The sequence below is a fragment of the Ranitomeya imitator genome, chromosome 5, assembly GCF_032444005.1.
Source record: "Ranitomeya imitator isolate aRanImi1 chromosome 5, aRanImi1.pri, whole genome shotgun sequence".
Taxonomy (NCBI): domain Eukaryota; kingdom Metazoa; phylum Chordata; class Amphibia; order Anura; family Dendrobatidae; genus Ranitomeya; species Ranitomeya imitator.
Genome location: NC_091286.1, coordinates 451,065,704 through 451,079,886, shown reverse-complemented (window position 1 = coordinate 451,079,886; position 14,183 = coordinate 451,065,704). Strand labels below are relative to the sequence as shown.

At 49.8% G+C, this 14,183-nt stretch overlaps 1 protein-coding gene across 1 annotated transcript in view; it reads left to right on the top strand.

The window, feature by feature from the left end:
• The window catches only part of RFC4 (replication factor C subunit 4), an 86,214-nt gene extending 72,764 nt beyond the window's left edge, over positions 1 to 13,450 (top strand). Inside the window, exon 10 of the mRNA XM_069727235.1 lies at positions 13,283 to 13,450. Within this exon, the coding sequence (XP_069583336.1) occupies positions 13,283 to 13,378 (96 nt within the window). The 3' untranslated portion in view covers positions 13,379 to 13,450. The remainder of the gene's footprint in view (positions 1 to 13,282) is intronic.
• The last annotated feature ends 733 nt before the right edge of the window (positions 13,451 to 14,183 follow it).

Genomic DNA, 14,183 nt, shown 5'->3' with positions numbered 1-14,183 from the left:
GAAACTACGCTGCATTAGGCCTACAAATTGGGTATGGGGTGTAGAGAGATGGTGTGTTCCACTCCAAGGTGTTCTCCAGGTTGCCTTTCCTGAACTTCTATCTTCAGGCTCTCATTAAATTGTGGTTAAACGGAACAACTGCATTTGGCGTACTAGTTGGTTTGGGGCCTACTATCGGTGTCTGCCGATCCTTGCTGTGCTCCTGGTTTCCTGTCCTGAAATTCCGTTTTCAGGCGCTCGTTAAGTAGTTGTTAATGTTAGACTGCATTTGGCCTACTAGTTGGGTTGGGGCCTACTATCGGTGTCTGCCACTCCTTGCTGTTCTCCTCCACTGAACAAAGCTGTGCCGCCTGTTTACTACTGTTGCCAATTTTGAACTGCATTTCGACTACTTACTGATTTGGGCCTACTCTCTGTGTCAGCCTCTCATTCCAGTTGTCCTCCACTGCAATGCCCCCAGATTAGTCCTGTGTTACCAATTTTGAACTGCATTTAGCCCACTTTATTCTTTGGGCCTATATCTGTGTTTCCTCCTCATCCTGCCCATTGCCCAGCCAGTGATAGATGAGTCTGCTGGTACATTGACCCATAACGCAACTTTTCCCGTGCACGCTACACTGCAAGATTGTGACCCTGCTGAAAGTCAGGTCCCCCTTCCCGCATACCATACCACCTTACACGGGGTCAAACAGGAAGGTGCAGATGAAAGTGCAGGTTCCTTCATCAGGTGGGGGGAGGAATACTAGTTGGCGACGTCACTGGCACAGGGCCTCTCATGGTACGCAAAAGTGTTGCTGCCGGTGGGAGGCGCCCCCGCCGTGCAAACACACCGCTGTACTTTGAGGGGCCCTGTGCCAGTGCCAATGCCAACGAGTGGGCCCCCCCTGCTTGCTCAGGTTCACAGCACTTGCAAAGTTGAAATACTTACCTCTCCCTGCTCCACTGCCGTGACGTGGTCCAGATTTCCTGGGCCCACTAATTACTTGAACCAGCCCTACCCACCACAACTTTAGCCAAATGACCCCCAATTTCAAATGCCTTCCAATTATTATAAGGTAAATTACGCTTGACAAGCTTCATTAAGAAGAATGGATGGTTTTGACATTAAAATGGGCACTCTAGGTGTTTTCCTGGCCCCCACTCACTGCCGACTATGCTGCCCCATTGACTTGCATTGGGTTTCGTGTTTCGGTCGATCCCGACTTTACGTCATAATCGGCCGATTTCACTCGACCCGACTTTTGAGATAGTCGGGTTTCGCGAAACCCGGCTCGACTCTAAAAAGGTCAAGGTCGCTCAACTCTAGCAGGGACAATTAAAAAAATTTTTTTTTTTTCCACTAAGGTTGGGGTAAGAACTAGGGGTAGGGTTAGGGTTCGGGATGTGCACACGTATTCTGGTCCTATGCGGATTTTTCAGTAGAGGATTTGATAAATCCGCAGTGCTAAACCGCTGCGGATTTATGGCGGATTTACCATGTTTTTTCTGTGCATTTCACTGCGGTTTTACAACTGCGATTTTCTATTGGAGCAGTTGTAAAACCGCTGCGGAATCCGCAGAAAGAAGTGACATGCTGCGGAATGTAAACCCCTGCGTTTCCGTGCAGTTTTTCCGCAGCATGTGTACAGCGATTTTTGTTTCCCATAGGTTTACATTGAACTGTAAACTCATGGGAAACTGCTGCGGATCCGCAGCGTTTTCCGCAGCGTGTGCACATACCTTTAGAATTAGGCTATGTGCACACGGTGCGGATTTGGCTGCGGATCCGCAGCGGATTGGCCGCTGCGGATTCGCAGCAGTGTTCCATCAGGTTTACAGTACCATGTAAACATATGGAAAGCCAAATCCGCTGTGCCCATGGTGCGGAAAATACCGCGCGGGAACGCTGCGTTGTATTTTCCGCAGCATGTCAATTCTTTGTGCGGATTCCGCAGCGTTTTACACCTGTTCCTCAATAGGAATCCGCAGGTGAAATCCGCACAAAAAACACTGGCAATCCGCGGTAAATCCGCAGGCAAAACGCAGTGCCTTTTACCCGCGGATTTTTCAAAAATGGTGCTGAAAAATCTCATACGAATCCGCAACGTTGGCACATAGCCTTAGGGTTGGGTTGGAATTGGGGTTACGGGTGTGTTGGGGTTAGGGTTGTGATTAGGGTTACGGCTACAGTTGGGAAAAGGTTTAGGGGTGTGTTGGAGTTAGAATTGAGGGGTTTCCATTGTTTAGGCACATCAGGGGGTCTCCAAACGCAACATGGCGCCACCATTGATTCCAGCCAATCTTGTATTCAAAAAGTCAAATGGTGCTCCCTCACTTCCGAGCCCCGACGTGTGCCCAAACAGTGGTTTACCCCCACATATGGGGTACCAGCATACTCAGGACAAACTGCGGGGTCCAATTTCTCCTGTTACCCTTGAGAAAATAAAAAATTGCTTGCTAAAACATCATTTTTGAGGAAAGAAAAATGATTTTTTATTTTCACGGCTCTGCGTTGTAAACGTCTGTGAAGCACTTGGGGGTTCAAAGTGCTCACCACATATCTAGATAAGTTCCTTGGGGGGTCTAGTTTCCAAAATGGGGTCACTTGTGGGGGGTTTCTACTGTTTGCAGAGCCCCTGGTGTGCCTAAACGCAACGTGACGCCCGCAGACCATTCCATCAAAGTCTGCATTTCAAAAGTCACTACTTCACTTCCGAGCCCCAGCATGTGCCTAAACAGTGGTTTACCCCCACACATGGGGTATCGGCTTACTCAGGAGAAACTGGACAACAACTTTTGTGGTCCAATTTCTCCTGTAACCCTTGGGAAAATAAAAAATTCTGGGCTAAAAAATTATTTTTGAGGAAAGAAAACGTATTTATTATTTTCACTGCTCTGTGTTATGAACTTCTGTGAAGCCCTTAGGGGTTCAAAGTGCTCACCTCACATCTAGATAAGTTCCTTTCGGGGTCTAGTTTCCAAAATGGGGTCACTTGTGGGGGGTTTCTACTGTTTAGCCACATCAGGGGCTCTGCAAACGCAACGTGACGCCCGCAGAGCATTCCATCAAAGTCTGCATTTCAAAACGTCACTACTTCACTTCCGAGCCCCAGCATGTGCCTAAACAGTGGTTTACCCCCACATATTGGGTATCAGCGTACTCAGGAGAAACTGGACAACAACTTTTGGGGTCAAATTTCTCCTGTTACCCTTGGGAAAATAAAAAATTGCGGGCGAAAAAATCATTTTTGAGAAAAGAATTTTTTTTTTTTATTTTCATGGCTCTGCGTTATAAACTTCTGTGAAGCACTTGAGGGTTCAAAGTGCTCACCACACATCTAGATTAGTTCCTTTGGGGATCTAGTTTCCAAAATGGGGTCATTTGTGGGGGATCTCCAATGTTTAGGCACACAGGGGCTCTCCAAACGCGACATGGTGTCCGCTAATGATTGGAGCTAGTTTTCCATTTAAAAAGCCAAATGGCGTGCCTTCCCTTCTGAGCCCTGCCGTGCGCCCAAACAGTGGTTTACCCCCACATATGGGGTATCTGCGTACTCAGGACAAACTGGACAACAACATTTGTGGTCCAATTTCTCCTATTACCATTGGCAATATAGGAAATTCCAGGCTAAAAAATCATTTTTGAGAAAAGAAAAATTATTTTTTATTTTCATGGCCCTGCATTTATAAACTTCTGTGAAGCACCTGGGGGTTTAAAGTGCTCAGTATGCATCTAGATAAGTTCCTTGGGGGGTCTAGTTTCCAAAATGGGGTCACTTGTGGGGGAGCTCCATTGCATAGGCACACAGGGGCTCTCCAAATGCGACATGGTGTCCGCTAACAATTGGAGCTAATTTTCCATTCAGAAAGTCAAAAGGCGCGCCTTCCCTTCCGAGCCCTTTTTCATTTCTACGGATCAATTTGTGAAGCACCTGGGGGTTTAAAGGGCTCACTATGCATCTGTATAAGTTCCTTGGGGGGTCCAGTTTCCAAAATGTGGTCACTTGTGGGGGAGCTCCAATGTTTAAGCACACAGGGTCTCTTCAAACGCGACATGGTGTCCGCTAACGATGGAGATAATTTTCCATTCAAAAAGTCAAATGGCGCTCCTTCCCTTCCGAGCCTTACCATGTGCCCAAACAGTGGTTTACCCCCACATGTGAGGTATCGGTGTACTCAGGAGAAATTGCCAAACAAATTTTTAGGATCCATTTTATCCTATTGCCCATGTGAAAATGAAAAAATTGAGGCTAAAAGAATTTTTTTTGTGAAAAAATAGTACTTTTTCATTTTTACGGATCAATTTGTGAAGCACCTGGGGGTTTAAAGGGCTCACTATGCATCTAGATAAGTTCCTTGGGGCGTCTAGTTTCCAAAATGGGGTCACTTGTGGGGGAGCTCCAATTTTTAGGCACACGGGGGCTCTCCAAACTTGACATGGTGTCCGCTAAAGAGTGCAGCCAATTTTTCATTCAAAAAGTCAAATGGCGCTCCTTCCCTTCCAAGCCCTGCCGTGCGCCCAAACAGTGGTTTACCCCCACATATGAGGTATCGGCGTACTAAGGACAAATTGGACAACAACTTTCGTTGTTCAGTTTCTCCTTTTACCATTGGGAAAATACAAAAATTGTTGCTGAAAAATCATTTTTGTGACTAAAAAGTTAAATGTTCATTTTTTCCTTCCATGTTGCTTCTGCTGCTGTGAAGCACCTGAAGGGTTAATAAACTTCTGGAATGTGGTTTTGTGCACCTTGAGGAGTGCAGTTTTTAGAATGGTGTCACTTTTGGGTATTTTCAGCCATATAGACCCCTCAAACTGACTTCAAATGTGAGGTGGTCCCTAAAAAAAAATGGTTTTGTAAATTTCGTTGTAAAAATGAGAAATCGCTGGTCAAATTTTAACCCTTATAACTTCCTAGCAAAAAAAAATTTTGTTTCCAAAATTGTGCTGATGTAAAGTAGACGTGTGGGAAATGTTATTTATTAACTATTTTGTGTCGCAATACCTCTCTGGTTTAGCAGAATAAAAATTTGAAATGTGAAAATTGCGAAATTTTCAAAATTTTCGCCAAATTTCCGTTTTTATCACAAATAAACACAGAATTTATTGACCTAAATTTACCACTAACATGAAGCCCAATATGTCACGAAAAAACAATCTCAGAACCGCTAGGATCCATTGAAGCGTTCCTGAGTTATTATCTCATAAAGGGACACTGGTCAGAATTGCAAAAAACGGCAAGGTCTTTAAGGTCAAAATAGGCTGTGTCATGAAGGGGTTAAAAAAAAAAAATCTTTTTTTTTTTTTTTTTTTTTTATACATTTTAATTTTACACTGACTGGTAAACTTTGGGCTATGCCTTTTTTTTATTTTGATAGATTCCCTAAATTGCCATGGCTGCTATTGACCACAGTATTTTAGGTGGTGGTTGACACACTGGCTCTGCGATATCATAGATGTACTGAGCAGTACATCCACTAGATCTAGAAATGGCTAAATCCACCCTTAAAGAGGATTAGGCACTTACCAGTGACGGATATCACTTGCTTGTTGTTTATGGGTTTCTCTGCTGATGGTTCATGGGAAAAATTGGAGCCTTTTCTTTTAATCTTTAGTTAGATTTCTTTATATTTTGTGACTCTACCATGCTTTGCACCCACTGTGAGGGAGGAGGATTAGGCTATGTGCACACATTCAGGTTTTTTTCGCGGTAACGCTATAAAAACTCATTAAAAAACGCATACATTATGCATCCTATCATTTAGAATGCATTCTGCATGTTTCTTTATCGCCTCTCATTGGGGGACACAGGAACCATGGGTGTATGCTGCTGCCACTAGGAGGCTGACACTATGCAAATAAAAAAGTTAGCTCCTCCTCTGCAGTGTACACCCCACCGACTGGCATTATACTCTTCAGTTTAGCTTAGTGTCAGTAGGAGGTGGACACGGGTCTTTCATTAGACCCTTATCTACCTCAATGTGCGTCGTTTTCTTTCAGGTTTTTCCGGAGGGATACAGGGTGAACAGTCACACCTGTACTCCCACAATGCGGACTATGAGTACGGCGTGTACTGCCACCCCGTATCCTCATAGATCCCTCACCAGGACCAAGAGCCTAGCACACAAGCGTGCTCAGAAGTCCGGTTCTGGCTCCGTCCCCCACCCACTCGCCCACCAGAGCCTGTCGGTTGGAGGAGACGAGGACGTCCATCGTAGCTCCCTGGACGTCTGATATCTTCACCGGTTTGAGGTTAGTAACAGACGGCGTGGGATGTTTAGGTGAGTATTCCTGCTCCCCTTCCTCTGGGTCCTTCTCGGGAGGCATGGTAGGAGTCGTGTCTCCTTCGCGCGGCGGCCCCTTTGGACAGCCACGCTGCTCCCCCGCACTGTCTGGGCGACCGCACTACCCTTTTTGCTGCGGCCACTCCTGTTCCCGAGTGGCGCGGCGGTCCTTCTGGCTGTCGCGCTGAATTTTACTGCGGCCGCTCCTTCCTCTCTGGCACAGCAGCGCGGACGTCTCCTCGCGCGGGGCCGCGCTGCTTCCCCCCACACTGTCTCGGCAGCCGCACAGTCCCTTTTTGCTGCGGCCGCTCCTTTACCCGAGTGGCGCGGCGACCCTTCTAGCCGTGCTTAATTTTACTATGGCCGCTTCTTCCTCTCTGGCGCGGCGGCCGCGCTGCCCCTCTTTGCTGTGGCCACGCTGCCCCTTTTTGCTGCGGCCGCTCCTTGCTCTGGGTGGCGCGGCAGCCCTATTGGCACCTACGCTGTTTTTTTGCAGCGGCCGCTCCTCTGGCGCGCACACAGCCGCGCCATTTTCCACCGGCGACCGCGCTCTTTCTGTGGGGCCGTTGCGGCGGGCCTGCGGGCAGCCGCGCTGCCTTTTTCTGTCCTGGCGCGGCCGTCTTGCGGGCGGCCGCGCCGCTTCCTGGCTGCACGTCCGCCGCTGCGGCCCTCTCCGGCGGCCGCCGGCTTCTAATTTAGGCCCCGGCTTCTCCTGGGGCCTACTTCCGGCCATGACTCCGCCCACTTCCTTCTCTCCATCGGGCGGGCTTTTCGCCCGCCCGACTGATTCTTTTCGGCGCATTGGGGGACACAGCAGGCGGTCCTGACATGGCGGTTAGCCCCGCCCACTTTCCCTGCGCCCCCAAGTTTTGTTTTTCGGCGCCAAGAACGCCTTGCTCCACTCTTTGTGGCTGCAGTTGGTCCTGGACTGAAGGTGCCAAACAGCAGTGTCCCAGAAGTCTGCTGTCTGTCTGCATTTCTACGTTAAGGATCATCGCTGAGGTGCATCTTCTATCAAGATCCTCCTCTTGGCAGCTATGCAGCTTTTCTGTCCGAAGATCGCTCCGCCTGTCGTGAGTAGCTCTGCTCTGCAGACGGACACTTTCCTCTACCCTTCTGTCCCATTTCTGCCTTAGGCAAACACTTTGCGTTGTCATCTCTCTGTCAGACCTGTAGCAACCCCCGCCCAGGACCCTCCCGCTGTTTTGCTACAGAGCGAAAACTCCGCTCCAGCCTGGGTTTCCTCTCTATCACAGTCCATAGCGGATCTAACACAGGTGTCTAAAACCCTTGTGTCTGTGGTTGATAGGTTGCCCCTGCAGACCCCCGCAGTAGCCAACGGGTCGCAGGAGGCTCCATCTGAGCCTTCCGTTATAGGCCGCAAAAGGTCCAGACAGGAACGCTGGTCTGAGTCCTCTTTCAGTTCCATCTCGCCCCACGGTCCTTCTCTGCGGTCGGCTTCCCCCCGGTCCTCCCTGAGTCAGGCGAGGCTTTCTCTGATGCGCCTTCATAGGTCGGCGCAGGAGTTGAACCAAATTTATAGCATGGGGGATATGGTTCAGAACCTCATTGGAGCGATAAATCAGACCTGTGGCATCAAAGCTTCCGCTACGGAACCCGCAGGCCAGGCGGTTTCGTTTAGACGGGCTAAACCACCTTCAAAGGCTTTTCGCTCCTCACCCTGATTTAGAGGAAATCATGATGAGAGGAGAGAATCCAGCTGGACGCTTTCAGAGAGGAAAGCGCCTTGTCGTTTTTATATCCCTTTTCTCCGGAGCTCACCGCTAATTGGATTTCTCCCTCGGTGGATCCTCGGGTTTCCAGGCTGTCGAAAGACCAATACTGTCCTTCCTCTATCTGGCGGAGCATCTCTGAAGGATTCTAATGATAATCATAGAATCCTTTGCGAAGTATCCAAGTGGGCCAAACTGCTCCGTCAGGGCATCCCGGATGGGGCTCCACTTGGACAGCTAGCTGAGCTTGCCAGACAGATTTCTCTTGCAGGTGAATACCTGGCCTCCGCTTCCCTGGATGCCGCGTCCTGTGCGACTCAAGCTTCCAGCAATGCTGTTCCCTTCCGTCGGACCGTTGGCTCAAGGCCTGGCAGGCGGATTTGTCTTCCAAAAAAAAAAAAAAAGTCCCTTACCAGCTGGTCTTTTTTTCTGGGTTCACGCAGCAGAGGCCACAGGCACGTCAAGAGAAGAAGAGGGTATTTTGTTTAGACCCACTCCTTCTTAGCGTTCTCGCTACTCCCAAGGTGGATCCTCCAGGTCTAGGACTGGAAGATCCACCTCGGCATGACTCTCTGCAAGACTCCAGCCCAACTGGCGGCCGTCTTCTCTTTTTCTGGGACGTCTGGTTTTCCGCAGTAGACGCATGGGTCAGGGAAGTTGTATCCTCTGGATACAAGATAGAGTTCGTTTCACGACCCCGGGATCGTTTCTTCAAATCCCGTCCTCTACGAGATCCCGCTCTAGTTCCGGGTTTCTTCGCAGCCATCGCTTCTCTTCTCAAAGCCGGGGTAATCGTTTCCGTCCCAGAAAAAGAACGGTTCACGGGTTTCTACTCGAACCTCTTTGTGTACCGAAAAAAGACGGCAAGGTTCGCCCCATTCTGGACCTCTTATTGCTGAACAGAAGAGTTCGTCTGAGACACTTCAGGATGGAATCCCTTCGTTCAGTAATTGCTTCCATGGAAGCTCAGGAATTTCTGTGCTCAATAGACATCCAGGACGCCTACCTCCATGTCCCGATATTTCCCGGATATCACCGTTTCCTGCACTTTGCAGTGCTCCGGGAACATTTTCAGTTCGTCGCCCTGCCATTTCGCCTCGCAACCGCTCCAAGGGGGTTCACGAAGATCATGGCGGCACTGATGGCCATCACGAGAGTCAGAGGCCTGGTCCTATAGCCATACCTCGACGACATCCTCATCAAGGCTCCGTCCTTTTCTCAGGCTCACGAAAGCCTGTCCATTGTTCTCGACACCTTAGCCCATTTCGGGTGGCTGGTCAACCGGAAGAAGTCCTGCCTTATTCCTTCTCAGCGCATCATCTTTCTGGGCATGCTCTTCGACACTCCTCAGACCAGAGTCTTCCTTCCCAAAGACAAGAGATCCACCTTTTGTCGGGACATACGCTTGCTCCAGGGTCCTCGGCCTCCCTCCCTCCGATCGGCCGTGAAGGTTCTGGGGAGGATGGTAGCTACATTGGAAGCGATTCCCTTCGCCCAATTTTATTCGCGACCCATTCAGCTAGCCATTCTGTCTCCATGGGACAGGTCTGCCTTCTCCCTGGATTGGCCGACCCGACTCTTCTCGGGTCAAACGGCCTCTCAACTGGTGGCTGACGTCACCTCTCTTCTCCCAGGGCAAGTACTTCCTTCCAGTTCACTGGCAGTTGGTGACGACGGGCGCCAGCCTGTTCGGCTGGGGTGCGGTTTTTCGCCACCTGACGGTCCAGGGCCGTTGGTCGTCGCAGGAGTCATCTCTGACAATCAATGTCTTCGAAATTCGGGCCATCTTTCTGTCCCTCCGCCCATGGGAAAGGATTCTCAAGGGCCTGCCAGTCCGGATCCAGTCGGACAACGCCACGGCTGTGGCATATGTCAACCATCAGGGGAGGACCCGGAGCTCCTTGGCCCTTGCTGAGGTATCAAAGATCCTCCTTTGGGCAGGGGTAACAGTTCCGGTGATATTCCCGGCGTGGACAACTGGGCCGCCGACTTCCTCAGCCGCGAGGGCCTCGTGGCAGGGGAATGGTCCTTGCATCCGGAGGTCTTCCATCAGATTTTTCTTCGATGGGGGACTCCGGACGTGGATCTCACGGCGTCTCGAATGAACAGGAAGGTTCCGCAGTTCGTCTCGAGGTCTCGCGATCCTCTCGCAGTGGGCGTCGACGCTCTGGCCATCCCTTGGTCACAGTTTGTGCTGCCCTACCTGTTCCCACCCCTTCCATTACTTCCCAAACTGTTGAAGATCAAAGCGGAAGGGGTGCCAGTCATCTTGATCGCCCCGGGTTGGCCCAGGAGAGCTTGGTTCGCGGAGCTCGTCAACCTTCTCGCGGACGCTCCCTGGCGCCTTCCAGACAGGCCCGATCTGCTGTCTCGGTGTCCGATCTGCCACCCGAATTCTCGGTCGCTCAGTTTAACGGCGTGGCTGTTGAGACCGCGGTTCTAAGAGCGTCCGGCCTTTCGGACCGGGTAATTCACACCATGATTCAGGCTTGGAAGCCTTCGTCTTCCAGGATCTACTACCGTACCTGGAAGGCTTACATCCGTTGGTGCGAGTCCAACCGCGTTCCATCCATGTCCTTTTCTCTGCCTTCTCTTTTGGCCTTCCTTCAGGCAGGACTGGATTCGGGCCTGGCTCTTGGCTCCCTGAAGAGCCAGGTTTTCTGCGCTTTCCATCCTTTTTCAGAAGACTTTAGCTTCTCGGCCACAGGTTAAGACCTTCCTTAAAGGAGTAGCCCACGCCGTACAGGGCCTCTGTGGATGCATGGGGTTTAAACCTGGTACTGGACGTTCTGAGGGTTTCTTCCTTTGAGCTCCTTAGGGAGATTTCTCTATCAGTTCTATCTTGGAAGGTGACTTTTCTTGTGGCCATCGCGTCTATTCGCCGCGTTTCCAAGATGGCGGCCCTGTCTTGCCGTCCTCCGTTTTTGGTCATTCACCAGGACAAGGTGGTCTTCCGGCTCCCACCTTCCTTTTTTCCTAAGGAGTTTTCCTCCTTCCGCCTCAACGAGGACATCGTTCTCCCTTCCTTTTGTCCAGCTCCGACTCATCCTCTGGAGCGATCGTTGAACAAGCTGGACCTCGTCAGGGCAGTGAGGATCTACCTGGATAGAACCTCCATTTTCCAGAAGACGGATTCCCTTTTCGTCATTCCTGATGGCATGCGCAGAGGCCAACCGGCTTCTGAGGCGACTATTGCTCGATGGATCAGAATGGCAATTTTGGAGGCTTACCGGGTCAAGAACAGAGTGCCCCCTACTGGGATTAAGGCTCACTCTACCCGGGCAGTCGGCGCCTCCTGGGCGGTGCGCCACAGGGCTTCCGCCCTACAGCTTTGCAAAGCGGCAACTTGGTCTTCCTTCCACATGTTCGCCAAATTGTACAAGGTCCATACCTACGCATCGGCGGACGCCAGCCTAGGCAGAAGGATCCTGCAGGCGGCAGTGGTGAGTCCTCTGACCTGATGGAAGTCTGTTTTCCCGCCCTAGGGACTGCTTTGGGACGTCCCATGGTTCCTGTGTCCCCCAATGAGAGGCGATAAAGAAAACAGGATTTTTGGTTGCTTACCGTAAAATCTGTTTCTTGAAGCCTCCATTGGGGGACACAGCTCCCTCCCAATGTTTCTGTTATATGTTATATGACTGTTCTCACGTTTACAGTTCTCATGTTTGTGGTTATGGTTTTTCAACCTTGTTCATTATCTCCTACTGCTTTCTCACTAACTGAAGAGTATAATGCCAGTCGGTGGGGTGTACACTGCAGAGGAGGAGCTAACTTTTTTATTTGCATAGTGTCAGCCTCCTAGTGGCAGCAGCATACACCCATGGTTCCTGTGTCCCCCAATGGAGGCTTCAAGAAACAGATTTTACGGTAAGCAACCAAAAATCCTGTTTTTGTGCACATGATGCGTTTTTTTCCTACGAAAAAAACGCATTGCGGTAAAAAAAAAAAAGCAGCATGTTCATTAATTTTGAGGATTTTCTGCGTTTTTCCCGCTATTCTATGCATTTGGGAATAAACGCGTGAAAAACGCTGTAAAATCGCGGTAAAAACACAGGCGGATTTCTGGCAGAAATGTCCGGTTTTTGTCAGGAAAATTTCATGTCAGAAATCCTGACGTGTGCACATACCCTTAAGGTACCTTCACACATAATGATTTCGTTGCAACGTCACGCTTTTTGTGATGTGGCAACGATCCCGCTAACTATCTCGTTATGTGTGACAGCGACCAACGATCAGGCCCTTGCTGGGAGATCGTTGGGGAATGATCAGGACCTTTTTTCGGTCGCTGATCACCCACTGTCATCGCTAGATCGGCGTGTGACATCGATCCAGCGATGTGTTCACTTGTAACCAGGATAAATATCGGGATACTAAGCGCAGGGCTGCGCTTAGTAACCCGATCTTTACCCTGGTTACCATTGTAAAAGTTATAAAAAAAAAAAAAAACAGTACATACTCACATTCCGATGTCTGTCACGTCCCCCGCCGTCCGCTTCCCTGCACTGACTGTCAGCGCCAGCCGTAAAGCGGAGGACAGCGGTGACGTCACCGCTGTGCTCTGCTTTACGGCCGGCTCTGACAGTCAGTGCGGGAAGCTGACGGTGGGGGACGTGACAGACATCGGAATGTGAGTATGTACTGTTTTTTTGTTACTTTTACAATGGTAACCAGGATAAATATCTGGTTACTAAGCGCGGCCCTGCACTTAGTAACCTGATGTTTACCCTGGTTACCCGGGGACTTCGGCATCGTTGAAGACAGTTTCAACGATGCCGAAGTCTTTCCCCTGATCGTTGGTCGCTGGAGAGAGTTGTCTGTGTGACAGCTCCCCAGCGACCACACAACGACTTACCAACGATCACGGCCAGGTCGTATCGCTGGTCGTGATCGTTTGTAAGTCGTTTAGTGTAACGGTACCTTTACTCCTGTACTGGATAGACTTGAGCCTGCTGTGATAACTGTCTCCAGCTGTGCTCAGATAACCATAGGCAAACACATGTTAAAAATGGACAGCACATCACATGGACCGTTGACGTGTGCTGTAGTTTTCAGGATCTGTAAGATTTGTATTGGTGATTTTTGAAGTTTAAGATTTTTTCCTTTTTTTCTTTAGATTTTTTTTTTTCTTGTTTGCAGACACTGTAAAGAAACAAAACACATGTAAACTGTAAACTTTGAAAACACATACAACATACTTGTTAAAAAAAACAAACAAAAAACTTGACTGTGAAAGTTACCTTGTAAATTTTAAATTAAGAGATTTTTTTGTTGGTTTTGTTTTACAGGAAGTGGACAAGTGTTTGGCCGATGGAGCTGATGAATACCTACAAATGCTCAGTCTTTTTGCAGTTGTAATGCAACAGATGACGCAGAACAACTAATGTAGTCTCTTGGATTTCATGGAGGAGTGACAATTGTTGGAATTTTTATAAAAGTGAACCTTTTGTTTAAAATATGCTTTTGAAGCTTCTATTCTTTTAGACAGTGTAAAAGTTTGTTCTTTAGAAGGTTTTTAACCCCTTTCTGCCATTGGACGTACTATTCCGTCCATGTGGGGTGGGCCTTAATTCCCATGGACGGAATAATACGTCCAGCGCGATCGGCCGCGCTCACGGGGGGAGCGCGGCCGGGTGTCAGCTGCCTATCGCAGCTGACATCCGGCGCTATGTGCCAGGAGCGGTCATGGACTGCCCCGGCACATTAACCCCCGGCACACCGCGATCAAACATGATCCTGAGACCCCCGCAGCAATGTGATCGCGTTGCTGCGAGGGTCTCTTACCTCTCCTTCCTCGCTGCAGGCCCGGATCCAAAATGGCCGTGGCATCCGGGTCCTGCAGGGAGGGAGGTGGCTTACCAAGTGCCTGCTCAGAGCAGGTAAGCCTGCAGCGCTGTAAGTCAGATCGCTGATCTGACAGTGCTATGCAAACTGTCAGATCAACGATCTGTGATGTCCCCTCCCCCCCCTCTGCTTCCATCGTACGCAACCATTCTGTCATATGCTGCTCCCATCCTGCCTCCATCCTGTCATGTGGTGCTCCCATCCTGTGCCCCCATTCTGTCATATGCTGTTTCCATCCTGCTCCCCCATTTTGTCATGTGGTGCGCCCATCCTGCACAACCATTCTGTCATGTGCTGCTCCCATCCTGTGCCCCCATTCTGTTGTAATGTGCTGCCCCCATTCTG